This window comes from Taudactylus pleione, unplaced genomic scaffold (assembly GCF_031769625.1).
Source record: "Taudactylus pleione unplaced genomic scaffold, aTauple2 ptg000021l, whole genome shotgun sequence".
NCBI lineage: Eukaryota > Metazoa > Chordata > Amphibia > Anura > Myobatrachidae > Taudactylus > Taudactylus pleione.
In genome coordinates this window covers 15,547,223-15,559,925 of record NW_028284423.1, presented here as the reverse complement: position 1 = coordinate 15,559,925, position 12,703 = coordinate 15,547,223, and the positions used below count along the sequence as shown (strand labels likewise).

The following is a 12,703-nucleotide window of genomic DNA, read 5'->3' as shown; positions in this document are numbered from 1 at the left end:
TCTCATAGAACCAAAATATAATAATCGTTCAGATAGAATTCTATCAAATAATTGAAATCTAATGGGAGGCAGTAGTTTGCTTTCAGTTTATTCATTTTTGTAAACTATTTACCTATTGTTACTTGTTTCTCAAGTTGAGTTTGTGATTTAGGAGTCCATTCACCGTACTCACTGTGGTCCGCACTACACTTACTGAAAGAGGTGACCTGGACCGCGGCTGATAGGACCACCAGTCGGACGGTGCTACGCCACTGATCGGCAGGCAGGGGGAGTTTCTGGGTACTCATAAACCCCCCCTGCATGCGCATATGAGCCAGATGGCCCTCGACAATTAGGTTTCCAACTTGTTGTGTGCAGCAGTTGTGGATACAAAGATCACTTCCCACAGCTGTGAAAATTAGCACTCTGGAATCTGACTTGGCAGTGCCACTGGGCATGCGTGAATGTCGGTTCACGCATGCATGACCTCTGCTGGAAGGAGCCAGATGGGGGGGGCGGAGGGATACCATAGGAAGGAGATGTTGTCCAGGAACAAACTCCATCTGAAGAAGGCGTAAGTTCCTGCAGTCAAACTCCAGAGTTTGATAAACATAGATCCCCATACCAGTGTATGGGGATGGCAGGCCACATCAGGGCTGAAAGGTAAGCAGGAGATATGTGATATCTCCTGCGGTACCTTTATAAATGAATAGCCCTCACACTTAATTTACACAAAAGAAGACAAAAATTTGAGATGGGCAGGTCCAGATTAATGAAATCCGAACACACCCGAATTTAGGGGTTCCAAGTAGAACTGAGTCAAGGTTCAGATTCACTTTTGTGACCCGATTTCAACCGAGTCCCAGTTCGGATCTGTTGCCAGTTCGTAAATCATATTTAAACAATATCATCGAGTTTGTGTATTAGGACATTTTAGCTTTTTATCGATTTTTATTGATTTTTCTCCGAATCCAAAACCAAGACACTTGAGGGTGGTTTTTGCGAAACCAAAACACAAAGATGGATCCAGATCCAAAACCAAAACACAGGGGTCGGCGCACATCTCTAGAGAAAATTTTAATTTTCACCTGCTTTGTAAAAATTAAGTGATGATGAATGGACCCCTTAATCTGTACAATTCATCTTACTTCTTCATAACACAAGCTCTAACTGCAAACACAAAAGCTCCCTTCATTGAGAACAATTTAATATACACACAGGGTGGGATGCATGACGCATTGCATTTTGAAAGTGATGCATCCCACCACTCTTTTCAAGCATAACATTAAAACTGTATGCTTGAAACAAATCACAAAGGACAGCTCTCCCGATAAGAGCTGTTCTTTGCAATAAAAGGACTTCTGGCATTAGGACCCATAAGTCCTTCTGCACATACGTCAAGTACAGGGGGTTCTGGGAGGAATCTTACTGGATCCCTATCAGGGGGGAATTATAAATAGAAGCCTATATGCTTCTATTTGGCAATGTCATCTAAAGATGGCATTGCCCACTGCATTCAAGCCCTGGCAAGTATCACATTCCAGGGTTGGTGCGTATGTGGTAAGCGACCAAGCCATTCGGTCATTTACGGAGGTTTGACTGCAAAATTAGAATTGCTGCATCCTTAATTCAAGTAAACATTGAAACTTATTATGTTTACTTTATAGGTTATAGCATTTAGAATAACTCAAGATAATACAGTAGCAGCAGAATTTCTTTTTATAGGCATCATACTGAAAGTCCATGCAATTTGAGCCATCTCACTTTTCAGAAACATAAAATATATCTGCCCTTTATCTGGCACTAACTTAAACTGCTTTATGGCTGATGATAGCCTGCAATCTCACTGCAGTTCAAAGTCAATAGCTTCACTTACTTAATAAATAAAGACATAGGACAAAAGTATTGGCAGGGAAAAGGTTAGCTTTTTTAAAATTAATTATTAAGAAAACATGTATGGTGGCAAAGAAAGACTGACCAGCTAGACAGTAATGCCACTTGTTCAACCACATTTCACCAGGCCTAGGACATGGGCAAACTGCTAGCCCGTTAACACCACAAAACATGAGGTATCCAAATTTTCTTTCTAATAGCATCTAAATGCCAACCCATCCCATAGGATAAATCCTGCCAAATTCTATATTGGAGGGGAGAGCACCTCAATAACTACTGTAGCAGGATAGCCACTGACTGCCTTTCTTTCCCACCCAATTAAGAAAACAAGTCAACAGCCAAAACCAACGGAGGGTGGGAGTGAATTTGCAGAAGGAAATAGTCCTCAGCTCCTAACTCCCCTACTACTAACTCTAATTTTCCCAATCAACTATCCATCAAACTGACACTAAGCATTCCCAAACACATTCTTGACAATCACAATGCATGCTGCCTCAGCCTTGGGGTTTATACCTTGTCAGGTATATGAAACGCCTTCTTATTTCCATTTGTACAAATTCATATAGTGGTTTCATAGGGGCCGACCTGTCGGGATTTCGGCACCGGTATTCAGGCTGTCAACATTCCGCATGCCGTTTCAGTCTGGTACTTTTAATAGTACAGTAACTTGCCTGGTTTACAAACTGCACATAAAAACGTCATCAAGCATGTGTTTTTGCACTTTTGTAAATCACCCCAATTGCCTGTTTTTGTTGTTAAATACGCTCTATAGTGGACAAATAATCTGCCAATTGATTTGTTTTTTTTATTTATACTTGTAATATCACAATGCTTTGCTGTCTTTGTACACTTTGTAGTGTACACAGCTATTTTGTATCTCGGGATATGTGAAATTACTTTGCATCGGATTGATTATTTTGGTCCAGTTGTTCTTGTGAACCAGCAACACATTGAAATATGTATATTCTGAAAGCTTGGCAAACCATTACACTTATGTGTAATAGGGGAAGATGATTAGAGTTTCCTTTTACAGAAAAAAAACAAAAACTATAAAATATCCATTTAGATAAACAAATTGGTACAATTTATTCTGATGGAAGCCTTTTAATTTACATTTTTCTGATTAATAATCTGATTTATAACAACAGACACAAATCTTTGCCAGTCTTTTTTAAGTCTGTATAGAAATGCCAAATTCTGCAGTCACAGTTCCTTTATGACTGTTGGTCTTATTGACTGAAAAAATATTAGGAATAAATAGATTCAGTATTGTTGAGAGTTCAGACAATTAGGACATCATAAAGCAGACTTAGATGGATTGGGTCTGCCTAAAAAGATTTTAAAGCAACAGTTAATAATATTATTTGTAAAACATTCAGGTTACTGGGGAGCATTGCAGGTTACTTTGAGTTACTGAGCCCACTCCTAGTTAATTTTCTTTTTTAACAAATGGACACATTGTTTTTATTAATTATCTTCTTGCTCCAGTTAATTTTCTCAATTCCCAAACCTAATACTCTCTGTTAATACTCTTTCTGTAGGTTCTATTAGTTTTAGTTCCATTGACAACCCTGCCACTGCTATTTCCTATTGTCTCAGCATTGCCCTCTCCCTCTATAATCCAGACTGTATGCTCTCACAGGCTGGGCCCTCTCTAAGCTCTGTATTATGTCTACACCAACTTTCTAAGCTGTGTCTGTACATTTTCTTTTTTATTGTGCAATTGTAATTTATATGATTTGTAACACTGTCTGTCCAAATAAACAATGATAATAATGATGATGATGAGCAGAGGTCACACTGTTTTTATGGAATCAGTGTGTGATTTCAGCTTGGTGAGCACTTACTGTATAAAGAGGTAAATATAGCTGTCAATTTAGTTTTTTTTATTATATTTATATAGCTGAAGGATAAAAAGGGTGCTATATCAATTTTGCATCATTTACTAGAAGTAGTTAGATAAACTATAGAGCAAACAGAAGATATTTTTGGAAATTATGTGCGTGCAGGTGTTGATATTTCAGAGATATGTAGGCACATACTAGTGAATGACTCAAACTATGAACAGCCCAGTTACTTAACCAGTGGTTTTGGTTTATTGAAAGATAGCAGTTACAGCCGTACTCACTGTTACATGCCCACTGGTAATGGAGAGGAGCTTGAGCGAAGCAAGGTTTTATACTGCTCACCAGCCGGTGTGTATACTGTAAATGGGTAGTGGTTCAGGGATTCTGAAACTGCTCTATAAGCAGGTGTTAACCAGGTTTTCTCTGAGAGCTAAGTATGAGACTCCTGTCTCCCACCATGTCCCTCTACAGAGTAAACAGTAAAGACAAGATGGCCCATGCACATTCTCCGTAGTGAGCTAGTTGGCCATCCTGGAACAGGGCATAAAGCTTCCCTGGACAAGTCTGCGCAGTAGCATACTCCTCTTTCAAAAAATATAGAAGTAAATAGAAAATATGTTTTAAAATTCTATAAGACATATGTGAATGTAGGCAATATTTTCCATCCATTAACATCTTGCTGCCTTTATTTTCCTCTCTACTAATTCACCCAACCTGACTATCACCTAACAGGATGTCCTAATGACATACTCATTGGATGTAATTTAAAAAGGCTTCCACTTTTGATTAATTTGAATGTTGTATATGATGATCGTAGGGCAAGGAAAACACCTAGGGTGTCAATGGTAGCAAGGGTCCAGTGAGGGATATGCTCTCTTTAGAATGTTTATAAATGGCCATTTGGAAATAAGGGATCTACTTTTTGAGCAGCTAAGTGCTACTCTGATCCCAGGCAAGTGTATAATTATCATTGTGATCTCGCACAGTCATTGTTGAATGAGAGCAGTGGATCAGAACTCTATGATAAACCTCCAAATGCATTCTTGTACAGTGGAACAGATAGGTAAAGTTGGCTATTCCTTCTTCATACAGGGACACTGAATGTTGGTTTTATTTTGTTATATGTTAATAAGCATATTTGTTATTTTCATCTCATCATTTTGCACTTCACAGAAACAGCCATGTCCCTTAACAGTACCACTCACAGAAATAATAAAGTGGTGCTGAAAGAAAAAAAATAAAGAAAGCACTAAGAGAAATAATATCTACAATGGGCACCAAGCACTTCTTGTTCCACATAACAGGTTACACTGATTGAAAACATTTCTATCATTTTGAAGTTAAGAAATTTGTTATATGCTTTATTGTACTGTACAAGTGGATGTCTGTATTCTCACTGTTCATCTATATGAAGAGTGATGTGCAGAAGCTGTAAAGTGAAATTTATGTACAGTACTTGTAAAGTACCTGTTCATGTGACCACGTCCTCTCAGAGCCATCTTTCACACAAGTGTCTAATCTCAGCTCTGTGCCTGTAGCTCCATGTTTGCTATCAATGCAAAGGTTGGATGCCACATTTCGTATCTGCAAAATAAAAAGAAAAAGATATAAAAAGAAAAACTACAACATTACATTATAGCAACATAAGTATACATAATGAATATATAGGTTGAGTCTCCCATATCCAAATATTCCAAAATACGGAATATTCCGAACTATGTTTTTGTTTTGCATGACTGAGATAATAAAACCTTTGATTTTTGGTGGTTCAATGTACAAAAACTTTGTTTAAGGCACAAAATTATTAAAAATATTGTATAAAATTACCTTCAGGCTGTGTGTATAGGCTGTATATGAAACATAAATGAATTTCTTGTAGATATGTACACAAACTTCGTTTGAGCCACAAAATTATTGAAAATATTGTATAAAATGACCTGCAGGCTGTGTGTATAATGGTGTATATAAAACATTAATGCATTGTGTGTGTATACTGGAGTCCTATTCCCAAGATATCTCATTATGGTATGCAATTATTCCAAAATACGGACTATTCCGATATCCAAAATACCCCTGTTCCCAAGCATTTTGGATATGGGAGACTCAACCTGTAGCTACATAGATACATACACACGCATGTGATCGGTATGAAATACCGACAGTCGGGATCTTGTCGGTGAGAATCCTGACCCCGGGATCCTGACAGGGTTAACATACAGACATTTCCTCTCCCTACCCTAACCCTCCCTCTTTGGTGCCTAACCCTAACCTCGCCCTAGTGCCTGAACCTAACCTCCCTCTCCCCACACCTTAAACCTAACCCTCCCCCCTTAGTGCTTAACCCTAACCCTCCCCCTAGTGCCTAATCCTACCCATAACCCCTAAACCTAACCCTCCTCCCACCCCGCTACTTACCTTTGTCGTTCCGGCAGTCAGGATGCTGGCGTCGGGATTGTGACCGGCATCGGTATTCAGATGCCGGTAATGTAAGTGCCGGCATCCCGGCATTCGGGATGCCGAATGTATCACACATGCATATATGTATATCAGTATTGATTGGTTCAGTAGGCAAAACATCATTCTTGCCAACTCTCCCTAAATATCAGGAAGACTCCATGAAATAGTGTTGATCTCCCTGACTCTTAAAGGATGTAGCAATCTCTCTGAGCCTGGGCACAACATAAAATGAGGTCATTATGCTCCACCCACCATGGCGGAAATACTCTGGAGAAGAATAAGGATGTATACACAAGAAAAAGGCTAGCACACTGATGTTTACATGATGGCTGTGGGTCCAAGGATGTGAGATTTGTTGCCAAGTAAGTGTGTTGAATTACTGGAGATCTATGCTCTATTACAGGGCATTCATGTTGAATTACAGGGTGTGTGCAGTGTTAAAGTATATCTGTACCCATGAGTGGGTGCTTCATTACAGGGAATGTGTTACGAATTGCATAAACCTGATGGATAGTAGAAAGTTAGAGGGGGCCATTTAAGATGCTAGAAAATAGTACACTGCACCATATTTAATGCCCAGACATACCTATAGAGAAGCAGTGGGTTAATGGAATAAAGAATGGGCTAAAGAGCAGACCTATACGCCATCTGTGAAGGCTCTTTGGGCTAGATGTACTAAGGGCAGAAATGCTCTTCTCATATGTACTATATGTACTGCTTTGTCCAGGTGGGTAATGCCATTTAGACACCAATTGGCTTATTTTCAGGACGCCCCCTGAGAGGGATCCTATCGGATCCCTCCCAGCTCCCCCCCACGGTTTGTGTGTCCTTCTGCGCATGCACAGAAGGATGCCAGTGGGACATCTGGGTCATAAACCCCGGTAGTCCCTCTTTTGCAAAAGACAGTTCTTACAGGGAAAGTTGTCCTTTGTGATTTTCTAGGTACATAATAATAATATGTGTACATACCAGCGATAATATTGCTGGTATGTACCCGATAATGGGCGGTATGTACGGCATTGTGTTTATTTTGAGAACTGCGTATGGTTTGCAAAACTGCTTTTTCAAAAGTAGACAAGCATGAAAAACATTTGTACTGTGGCTAATTCTAAAAGGCAAATGTTTGCATATTTGGTGTCTGCTAATTTGCAGTAGAGTAGAATAATGCCACGTACTGAGCAGATTACTTGAAGAACACTTCTGCATTATTATTTTTTGTCAAATTGCTAAATTTATGTCCCATGGAAGTAGAACATATCCAATCGCTCAACATATTATGGAGTAAATAATGATTATATGAAGAAATTTTGGCACATTGTGCTCTTACTGTTAGGATCTGCAGTTAGTAGATCATCTTGGTTGCAGTTCCCAGTCTTTGTTGTTACTGGGAAACTGCATTTAATCCTGTCTTGTCTGTTTATCTCTTAGCCTGTCATTCCTGTCTGTCTGTGTGCTGATCTCATGTGTTCATTAATTACTGTCTGTCTGTGTGCAGTATCAGCTGCACGCTAATTAAATGTCTTGTCTGTGTGCACACTAGTCTATCATTAGGGAGACTTGCAGGATTGCTCTGATTGTGCCCTGTATCTGTTAAATTGCAGCCAGCCCTTCACTTCATGCCGGTGATAGAATATTTGTGTTTCTGGTTCTAGCTTAGTCTCCTGTCACCCAATTGAGCTCCAGTTCCCCTGTTGTTTGTATTGTGTGATTCTGCCATTTGTGTCATCCAGACGGCACGGTTTGCTTATCATCTACCTGCCGTTAGTGTCATCTTGGCGGCATGGTTCACATACTTGTCCTCTGCTGTTCGTCTTATTCAGGCGGCATAGACAGTACTCTGTATCCAGAGTACGCAGCACAGCATCAGCTGCTTGTGTAAACTTGGTGGCACAGGCCGCACTACAGCATCAGCTGCTTGTGTCAACCCGGCTTCACAGGCCACACTCCATATTCAGTGCGCCATCTAGCGTACCAACGACTGTGACTTTATTATTGCACAGATCTTCATCTGACACATCTTGCCAAGCTTATTCAGCCCTCAAGGTTGCTGCATTGCCCAAAGGCCGCACCATATCATATCACCCAAAGGCCACTACTGGCCAAGTTTACCAGCCCTCAAGGCTGCTACACAGCCCAGAGGCTGCTACCAGCCCACAGGCTGCTACACGGCCCAAAGGCCGCAACCTGCCAAGTTACTCCAGCCCTCTACCCACCTCCACATGCTGCTACCGGCCCAAAGGCTGCATCTCATCTACTGGCCCACAGGCTACAGCCAGCCAAGTCATTTCCAGCCCTCAAGGCTGCTACCGGCCCAAAGGCCGCGTATTATCTACTGGTCCACAGGCCACAGCCACTCTTCATATCAGCTGTTCAAGCTGTTAGATAGCTGCATCTAGCCAAGGTGATACCAGCCCTCAAGGCAGTTGCAGGACAATATCCTACAAATCCTAGCACAGGCTTAACACTTACTAAGTTATTCAGGAGCAAAGTAGGGTGACAATGTTACAGGTACAAACAAGGATATGTGGAGTAATTTTTTATTTTTGTGCTGATGAAGAAAAGGACAGAAATAGTTTTGGTTTGGAAAGCTAAGCTTTTGTGTATGGCAAAAGGTAGAAGATAAATTAGTGTTTTCCTATGAAGGCAGGAGTGAATTAGGCAATGAAATAGAACAATGTGAATAGAACTCTGCAAGCTTTGTAAGATGTGAGTGCACTTCAGTTATTACATAACATACACAGATGCAGAGAGAAATGTAATAATTATCACTCTATAAAGCACAGCATGTACTTTTGCAAGTACAAAGAGATGGCATTCATGCTTCGGTCTGTTACATTAGTGTTTGCAGAGATGTTATTTTTGTTTGTCATTTAAATACAGGAAACAGGTAATGAACAATTTTGACTGCTACATGAATACGCTGCTATTTTCAATGTGCCGTTCTTGTAAAACAATGTGCAAAACAAGCAAATAAAAACTATGTATCAGACTTTCACACAATGACATTAATTAGCTTTATGTTGCTTGACAAACAAAAAGACAGAGATAAAAATGGGCCTTTATACTGTATGAGAATATAAAGAAAATGAGAAAATACAATGAATGGTTTTATTCCAATAACAATAAACACTAGAATTTTGGAGTTGTCTTTAACTCCTTCATGGTCATAAGATTAGTAAAATAAATATTTTATTACTTATTTAGATTGATAAGGGACTTCCTTTAGAGCTAAGAGTCTAATTGGTCTCCCGATAATATATGTTAATAATATTAGATCTTAGATTATTACAACAACAACAAAATAAAGAACTAGTGCTAAAGGGTTAACACCTTATTAAACAAAAAGATAAAATTGTAATAAACATTTTTTACCATTCTAATGTCGCAGTATACAGAAGGGTCCTTGCGCGTCTCAAAAATACTAATGCCGGAGTTGCACATAAAGACAAGGGGGAAAGAGAGGAATTTTGAGACAGCACTCCTCCCTTTATACTGTTTATATCACTATTTGGCTGCTAATGAATGCCCTTCATTTATGTACTGTGAGCCACTAGAAATATGATTCCTTACTACACACACAAGCTCACTGAGAAGCTTATTGAGCAGATTACATTCTCTCTTCACTAATGTGAATTGCATGCTATTTAATCGTGATTATATACAAATTAACTAACCAGTGCTGACTATGTATATTTAGTAACTAATACAGTGTTTTCCAAACCTAGTCCTCAATGCACCCAACAGTCCTGGTTTTAAGGATATCCATGCAGGTTTTATTGGTGTCCATATATTTTCTATATCTTGGAGTGCTTTGTGACAATTAATTGATAATATTTCACTAAATGGGATTATATTTTACCTGTTGGTGGATTTCTGCAACAATTCAACACTACGCAGCTTTGGCTGCTTAAGCAATATAAGTGGAACCGGACTGGTCCCTGATTTCTCTTCTAACTGCTTTGTTTATTTCTCTATTGAGTTGAGTTGTGGAGCTTGCTTTCTCCAGATTCAATATATCCCTAACTATATTTTAATTTATATTGTTATATTTTGTATCATTTAATATTAATTTATCTTTGACATTTTAAAGACGGAATTTGTTTTTTTTTCCCCTTTAGTTTTGCAGCCTTTTCACTGCACTCAATGCAGAACCATGAAATGTGTCAGTATTCATGAGGCCAAAATTGAAATGGAACTTTGGTTATTGTACAATCATTAGGATTTTGGGCTGTTATTGACCTGCTCCAATAATAATAGCTCATGTGAGTGTAAGGCTACTGTGTAGCCAACAAATGTATATGACAGCACAGAATTATATTTGTGCCACAAAGTACAATATATTTGGCTGCTATTCATAATTAATATATTTTTTTTTAAAAAACAACAACAAAGAGGAAATAAAAACTCTGGCATGGTGTCAGAGTTCAGCCGGGGATCGGCCGTCCCGCCGGCTTCCTCTGACTTCCTGGGCAGTCGGGCGGCTGGGGCGGCGATGTGGGAGGTGCTGAGCATTCTCCCTGATGCTGGTTTCTCGGGTGGCCTGGTGCACGGGGATCGGAGTTCCTGTCATGGGCGCCGCCATGACACTTCCTTCTCTGACTATCCTTCCTTCCCTGACAGTCTGGCCGGTCAGCTGACACTGTGGACCAATCAGTGGGCTTCCAGGGGTATATATCCGGCTCCTGTGTATCAGGTAGTTGCCTGAACAACCATTGTCGCTGCTAGTGTTACTAGTGGTCTCTCGTTCCAGGTTCCCTTGCTTCCAGTAATCTATTCCTGTGTGCAGCTATATCATCCATCTCACCAGTGCATTACCATCTCAGCCTGTGTGCAGCTATACCATTCATCTCATCAGTGCTTTACCATCTCAGCCTGTGAGAAGCTATATCATTCATCTCATCAGTGCTTTACCATCTCAGCCTGTGTACAGCTATATCATTCATCTCACCAGTGCTTTACCACCTCAGCCTGTGTGCAGCTATATCATTCATCTCACCAGTGCGTTACCACCTCGCCTGTGTGCAGTATATCTCCATTCCACCAGTGTGTTACCACCGCCGCCTGTGTGCAGTATACTATCCATTTCACCAGTGCTTTACCATCACAGCCTGAGTGTAGTTATATGTACCCACCTCTCCAGAATCATAATCTCTGGCTGGCTCCAGTACCACTACCCACCTCGTTACTGGACTCTGTGGTCCCTACCTACGTGTTACAGTATTGCACCGTGGTGCACTCTTTCTAACCGGCAACCCGGTAGAGTGTGTCCGCAGTGCACACTTCCTTGTACCGCAAGTACAGTGTCCCTTCGTGCCCCTTACTGGCACAGACCCTTTGGGCCATGAGTGTTCATCTCTCCTTTCTCCCGCAGGCTTTGGTCACCTAGTCAAAGGACCGTGACCTGCTTACGAGGTACAGCTCAGGCCCATATCCCGATTGGTGGGGTCACTGGTGAACACCATCTCGTGGGTTAGATTCCGCACCTTTGACTAGGTCTCACCAACGACCAAGACCCGTGGATGCGGAGGTCGTACATTCAGGCCCCTCGCCTCCGTTTCCTCCTGCAGCCTCAGGCCTCAGCTTCCAGAAAACCGCCTCCCAGCGTGACAGTTTGTTCAGGCCAAATGGAAGCTACAGGCTCCCCAGGTACTGGGAATCTCCAGGAGCTAACGACTCACATGGATAACCAAGAGGCGGCACAGCTCCTGTCTATTCAGAACACTCTGGCAGCTATGTCTCATGCTCCACCTTCTGTCGCTTCTACGGTTTCTCCTGTATTACCTTTGGGGGTCGTTTCTCAAAAATCCCGTTTGCACTTGGCTACTCCTGAGAGGTTCGATTGTACTCCTCAATGATGTCGTGGTTTCATAAACCAGTGTGAGATCCAGTTCGAATGCCTACCCCAGAATTTCCCTACCTCCTGGTCTAAGGTGGCCTATGTAATTTCATTACTAACCGGGGCAGCTCTGGATTGGGTCTCCCCCTTGTGGGAACGAGCAGATCCACTCGTATCTAGATATGAAGAGTTCGTGGCTGCTTTCAAAAGGATCTTCGATGAACCCTTGAGATCTGTCTCTCTTCAGATTTGCTTCGTGTCCGTCAGGGTACCCGGTCCATTGGGCAATATGTAGTACAATTTCAAACCCTGCCGTCCAAACTAAAATGGAACAAGGAAGCACTTAAGGCAGCCTTCCTACATGGCTTATCTGAGAGGATGAAGGATGAATTGGCATCTAGGGATTTACCTCCCACCTTCTCGGATGTTATATCCCTCTGTATAAAAATTGACCTTCACCATAGAGAGCGGTGGGGAAATAGGGGGCGTGGAGATCATCCTCGGGATCGCCCATCCTTGGGATGTCATTCCTCTCCTTCCTTCTCTAGCAGTGAGGAGCCGATGCAAATTAACAGATCCCGGTTAAGTACCGCCGAATGGAACTGGCGTTTTCAAAATAAATTGTGCTTGTATTGTGCTGCTCCGGAGCACACATTAAGGAATTGTCCTGTGTTGACGGGAAATGCGAAAC

General features: G+C 41.2%; 1 protein-coding gene across 1 annotated transcript in view; it reads right to left on the bottom strand.

Moving 5' to 3' along the window:
• Positions 1-12,703, bottom strand: part of GALNTL6 (polypeptide N-acetylgalactosaminyltransferase like 6) — a 1,410,303-nt gene that overhangs the window by 36,160 nt on the left and 1,361,440 nt on the right. The window contains exon 10 of the mRNA XM_088448140.1: positions 5,187-5,303. Coding sequence (XP_088304266.1) covers positions 5,187-5,303 — 117 coding nt within the window. The remainder of the gene's footprint in view (positions 1-5,186; positions 5,304-12,703) is intronic.